Source organism: Arachis duranensis, chromosome 9, assembly GCF_000817695.3.
Source record: "Arachis duranensis cultivar V14167 chromosome 9, aradu.V14167.gnm2.J7QH, whole genome shotgun sequence".
Lineage (NCBI taxonomy): Eukaryota > Viridiplantae > Streptophyta > Magnoliopsida > Fabales > Fabaceae > Arachis > Arachis duranensis.
The window spans coordinates 4,345,298-4,351,892 of NC_029780.3; the positions used below are offsets into that span (position 1 = coordinate 4,345,298).

The following is a 6,595-nucleotide window of genomic DNA, read 5'->3' on the forward strand; positions in this document are numbered from 1 at the left end:
GTTTGCAAAAATCATTTTTCAAAATTTTATTTCTAGAATTTTTTTTTCGAATATGTGTTTTTATCTTGAATACATTTAATTAAACTGAAATTATTCTTAGAAAGTTAAAATATAATTTTTTTTGGAAACGTTTTATCGAAGATCTTTTGAAACTAAAATGGTAATTTACTCCCAAAATTTATATTGATAGATACTATTTAAAACAAAAGAATACTTTTTCAGAAGGTGTCTTGAGAAAACTAAAAGCAACAAGTCAGAGAGAGAATATATGGATTTCACATAATTTTAGTTTCAAGAATGCTATGTTTATAACTATATCTAACAACTATATTCAACCGTGTTCGTTATAATTCAGTGGTTTAAATTATAATAGTATAGTAGAGTGCAATATAATGTATAAATTTCTTTTGTATATCATATAATATAATCTTCTCCTATTTATAAGTTTGTGTCAGATAAAATTACTTTTATGGACAAAAATCTAGATACGTATATTGTTCAACTAAACTAATACAATTATTACAACATCAAATATCAGGTTATGCCCATGATGAGTGTTATTATAGTTCATCATTTTATTGGGCAGAAGTAAGGGTAAATGGTGAAATTCATTCCTAAAATATTATACGTTTTCTAAATTAGTTTTTTTAAAAAATAATTAATCAAATTCATCTTTTAAATATTTTAAATTAGTTGTGTTAATCTTTTTGTCATTTTTTTTGTTGACAACTTCAAAATTTGTTAATTTAACACATTAAGTGATATTATAACATACACATAGAAATCTTAATTGATTATTAGTATGATAGGTTTATGAAATTAGATCAAATCAAAACCTAATTGAGAAAAGAACTTGAGGTATTGGAATTCCTCAATTTTGATTGATTTGATTTAATTTCATAAACTTGTCATGTTAACCGTCAATTAGGACTATTAGGTGCGTGTGGTGGTATCACTTAACGTGTCACATCAACAAATTTTGACGACGTTAGCAACGAAAGTGACGAAAAAACTAAAATGATTAACTTAAAATTTTTGAAAGACGGATTTGATTAAAAAAGTCTTTCGAAGATTAATTTGACTATTTACTCAAAGAAGTAATTACAATTCATCATTATACATGGCTTCTACAAATGGCACATCATTCTGATGTTTTAGAAGGTAAGTAGCAGCTAGTGATGCATGAAGTGCAGCACCATAAGGAAGTGCATCTTCATTGACTGTGAAAAAAGGTGAATGTAATGAGTGAAGCCTTTCATTTGATGCATTCTGCATTCCAAGCCAAAAGAAGTAGCCAGGTATAACCTCTTGATAGAATGAAAAGTCTTCAGCTCCCATCATTGGTGGAACCTCAATAACTTTATTTGCACCCAGCAAAGTCCCTGCCACAGTTTGAAAATGCTTGTGTAGTTTCCCATCATTTATGGTAGCAGGATAGAAAGGTTTCTCTCCTTCTAGAAAGTTCACTGTGGCGTTGCACCGCTGCACTGCGGCCTGCGCTACAATAACCTGCATATGATTCATGAAGAAGCAGAAAGCATAAACAAAAAACCAGAGAACAAAATTAATCATAAGTTGCAACATAACTCAATAAGTTTATTTAAAAAGGGGCAGTTTTAATTTTCATAATACATGTAGTGATTACTCATTTTATTTAAGTAACACCTTGATGAAATAGCCTTCTGGTTTAACAACCATAAGAAGGAAAGAACACAAGTTAATTACTGAGGTTATGATGTATGTAACAAAAGTATAGATCATTAATTTTAGTTAATGTTTAGCACATAAAAATTAATTTATTCTGCTACATGCATACCTGCTCAATGCGCTGTCTCAGTTGCAAGAAACTTTCCTTTGAGAAAGCTCGGAAGGTGCCACCAATTGTGACAGAATCTGGAATGACATTGAATGCATCACCTCCTTGGAATTTCGCAACTGTCACAACCTACAGGGGCATGCTTTACATTAGTATGAAAAAGAGTTATGGTCTCCATACACAAGAATAACCCTTAAGGAAACAAGTCTTTCACTAGATCCAACATGGCTTGAACATGTTATCTTGAGCTTGAAGTCACACAGAGACAACTTAACTGTTGTTTCAAGGTTTCCTTTGTTAGTGGAATGAAGTAAAAGGGAGGGAGTGAGGAAGGAAAGGCATTCAATTATCTTGTGGAGTGAGACACTAGTGAGTGCAGTATATACAAAGAATCATTTCAGTTCTTTATGTACTATTTAATATTCTCTTAACAACAACAACAACATATTGAATGGTTTGACTGGCAATTTAGGAGCAGTTCCACAAACTAAGATCTCAAATTATGTTGTTCCAAACTGGTATTTCTGAAGTTTATGTGCATAACACATTATGAAAGCTGAAAAATAGCTAAACAAATTAGGTTGCTATCTCAGGCCTTGCCATCATTTTCTATTGTTCATTCTGATGCATATATACAGCACAATTCAGCATGTAGAAGAGAGGCTAACTACTTTTCACAGAAACAATTGCAAACAAGAGAATCATGGGAAGAGAAAATGAAGAAATCAACTGAAATTACCTGGGAATCCAGAGGATCGGATTCACGAGATACAAGGTGTTGTAAGCTAACAATCACATTAGAAGCTGCCAATATAGGGTCTATAGAATGTTGAGGAATAGCTGCATGACCCCCCTTTCCATTTATTGTTGCTTCAAAGAAACCACTTGCTGCCATTAATGTACCAGACCTTGAGCCTACTTCGCCTACACGAATATTAGGGGCAACATGCAATCCAAAGATAGCACCTACATCTTTTAAAGCTCCGGCTTCTGTAACCTTTTTAGCCCCTGCACCTCCTTCCTCTGCTGGTTGGAAAACAAGTACAACAGTTCCCTGTTTGCGCAACGAAATAATTAGTCCATCGAAGATCTATTAACAATTTAGAAGATAATAGCAGGGAGAGATGGATGATGCTTCAGTAAGAACTTCTTCATCTGTTTGTTTTCTTTTCTCTATTCTCCTATATTCTAAGAAAAAGCACCAACAATTAATTCTTTCATGATTTAAGGAGAAAGTATTAGGTGTCACATTTTAGCTAAGACCTACCATAATCTTGTATGTTTAGCTTAAATGTTACTCTATCAATGCCATTAACATGATCCACTTAACTACCTAAGTGTTCCATTCCATGAACAGCTAATAATTTCTTCAATTTAAGATGTATGGCACATGATAAATATCATATTTTACAAATTACAGCTGTAGGAAAAATGGATTTGGAAACATTTTGGCATCAATCCCATATGTTGAACAGTTTAAGCCATCATTGATCTTAATATGATGAGAATTATAAAACCAAAAACACATAAGCATAATAAAAAAAGAACATAACATTATGCAGAAAGAAAAAGGGAGCTATAAGAAAACAAACTTGTATCTCTTTTTCATGCTGTTTGAGAATGTTAGCAGCACCAAGAACCATAGTAACATGAGCATCATGACCACAAGCATGCATCTTCCCTGGTACTTTACTCTTGTGCTCCCATTCCACCATTTCCTAAGGATATATACAGCAATAATTCAATAGCATATATTAAAAAAAGGAAAAAAATTCAGTGAATCTGCAAAAATTGAAGAATGACATGTTAGAGATATAACTATTAATATTGACTTCTCCCATCAGATTAAGCTTTTGAGATGAGTGGTTTCATGACATGGTATCAAAGCACTATACAAAAATCAAGCAAATCCAAAAAGGCTCTTAATTGAGGGGAGTATTAAAAGATATAACCATTAATATTGTTTTTTTCTATCCGTTAAATTTTTGGAATGAGTGATTTCATGACATGACAAAATTGCTTTTAAACTTGTAACAACAATAACAACCTAATTTCATGAAATAGGGTCAACTACATGAATCAATAGACATTGTACTAGAGTATCAGGATTCAAAAGTTAAAGGCCTGATATGAAGCATGTGATAAGTAAAGAATATTTAGATATAGACTATGGAATTCATGTAATATGACCTGCATAGGAAGAGCATCCATATCAGCTCTTAGAGCAACAAAAGGAGGTTTTCCAGTTCCAATGTATCCAATAACTCCAGTTCCAGCAACTGGATGCTTGTATGAAATTCCCAATTTGTCCAACTCTATTCTTATGAGGTCACTGGTCTTAAATTCCTCATATAGCAATTCTGGGTACTCGTGAATCTTCCTTCTGATGTTCACCATCCAATCGAAAGTTTCAGGCTTTTTGGCAAAATCGAGAAACCTGGTGGGGATTGTTGATGTTGATAATGATGAGAAGATGGGTGTTGCGGCAAGAAAGACATGGAGGATGATGGCAATGAAGAGATGGAACAAAGTGAAGGAAGCCATTGGTATGATGGTAAGTTGTAGTGAATGTGTGTGTCAGAGAGAGAGAGAGAGAGAGAGAGCACAAAAGTGAAACAGAAATGGAACCATGACGGCTTCCCTATCACTACACGACACGTGGCAAACTTTCTACTACCAATAATTATCAACTACTATTATGTATATGTATCAACTAATTAGGGTGTGTTTGGATTTGCGTTGGAGAAGAGAGAAGCGCGTTTGAGCTTCTTGAATGCTTCATCTTTGTGTTTGGCAACATTTTTATCCTCTAAAAGCAGAAGTGATTTCTATGTTAAATCCACATTTACCAAAAGTTATAAATTCTAGCTTTTCCGTTTAGCTTTTCACGTTGGATTAAAAATTATGTTGTATGTACCAATTATATCCTTATTATTCATATGTTTGTTTTTTTTATAATATTTTTTTTAATACTCTCTTATGCATATTATTGTTTTTTATAAAATTTTTGTTTTTTTATTTATATGAGTTTTTTTATTGTTATTGTTATTTCTTTTTTACATGAAATATTTTTTTACTTTGTATTATGATTCTATTAATCCTATTAGAGTACTAAAGAATATTAAAAATACTAAAAAAATATTAAAATTTATTTAAATATTTAAAATAAAATTATAAAATAATTATTTAAATTCATGTCTCTTTCTGTAATTTTTCACTTAAAAGTGATTTTGAATAATGTAATCCAAACAATATTTAGTTTATTATAATCCATTTTGAATAAAAATTGCCAAACATAAACCAAGTTAACACTAACTCACTTTTGATCAAAATCAATTTTATACAAACCTCAGTTTGCAAATTGTAATCCACATAGAAGAAAACCATCTTAGAAAATTAATTCTTCTAAAACGTTTTTTTTAAATATTTTTTAGTAACTAAAATTTAATATATATAATCGATTAAATTATATTATTTTTGTTAAAATTAGACTAGACAAATTAATTTAATCAAAAAAATAGTAAATCAAATTTTGAATTAGTCTAAATTAATATTATTTTTTATAAAAAAATGACTACAATACTCTTATTATATATATTAATTTTGAAAATTCTAAATTCTAACCCTTTACTTCTCTGTCATTATAGGGTTAGGATTTTGAGTTTAGTAAATAGTAGAATAGAGAAAATTGAATTTGTTTCTTCGTCTTTACAAAAAATAGGAGGAATTCATTATGACATGTTCACTAAAAAAAAATCCTTTTGTAGCCAATCACTTTTCAATATATCTATATATATATAATAAGAGTATTCTAATTATTTTCTATAATAAGGGTATTATAGTTATTTTTTATAAAAAATAATATTAATTTAGATCGGTTTAAAATTTGATTCACTATTTTTTGGTTAAATTAATTTATCTAACCTAATTTTGACAAAAATAACACAGTTTAATCGATTATATATGTTAAATTTTAATTAATAGAAAACATCTTAAAAAAACGTTTTAAACGTCTTTATTTGAATGACTCTCATAAAAAAATTAAGATATTTATTTAACTTGGTTCTCAAAGAATTTTGAAGTAGTTTTGGTCCTCAACAAAAATTATTGATATAATTGGTTAAATTGATCCTTTTTGATATTATTCTATTAAGCACTAATGAAACAATATGACGTGTTATGTTAAGTTGGTAACTCAGTTATTAACCACTACGTGTTAAATTAAGACAAATTAGCCTCTCTTAAGAAAATTATTTATTAGACAACTAAATTCTTAAAAAAAATTATATATAAGACAAATAAGTCCTTAATAATTTCATTTAACAGTAAACTAAACTCTTCTATCTTTTTGAAATCAAATTTTATATACGTAAATTCAATACTATTTTATAGTCATTTGCCTTATACAAACATAATAATAGGTATACAATTATCCTCATAATATTACAAATATAATCACAATAATACAAATATAATCACAACAATATAAACATAAATAATGCAAATATAATCATAATACAAATATATTTAGCTACATTAAATTATTTAGCACAAGTATGTTTTTTTGTTACACATTTTTCTAATTTTTTTGTCTCCAATAATAATTATCAACTATGTATATGTATCAACTAATTAAATGGCCATCTAAAATAAATATTAAAGAAAACAACTTAGAAAATTAATTATATATACTTATTTATGAATGCTATTATTGACGGATGTTAACTAATAAAAAAATATAAGAAAGAATCAAAGTGAGTGATTGATACTTTAAAACTC

General features: G+C 29.1%; 1 protein-coding gene across 1 annotated transcript; it reads right to left on the bottom strand.

Moving 5' to 3' along the window:
• Window positions 1-1,047: 1,047 nt before the first annotated feature.
• Window positions 1,048-4,410, bottom strand: LOC107464151 (IAA-amino acid hydrolase ILR1-like 4). Its single transcript, XM_016083060.3, has 5 exons — window positions 4,007-4,410; window positions 3,409-3,534; window positions 2,556-2,870; window positions 1,817-1,945; window positions 1,048-1,509 (listed from the first exon to the last, which is right to left on the bottom strand). The coding sequence occupies exons 1-5, from the start codon at window positions 4,358-4,360 to the stop codon at window positions 1,102-1,104; spliced, it is 1,332 nt and encodes a 443-aa protein (XP_015938546.1). The 5' UTR covers window positions 4,361-4,410; the 3' UTR covers window positions 1,048-1,101.
• Window positions 4,411-6,595: the final 2,185 nt, after the last annotated feature.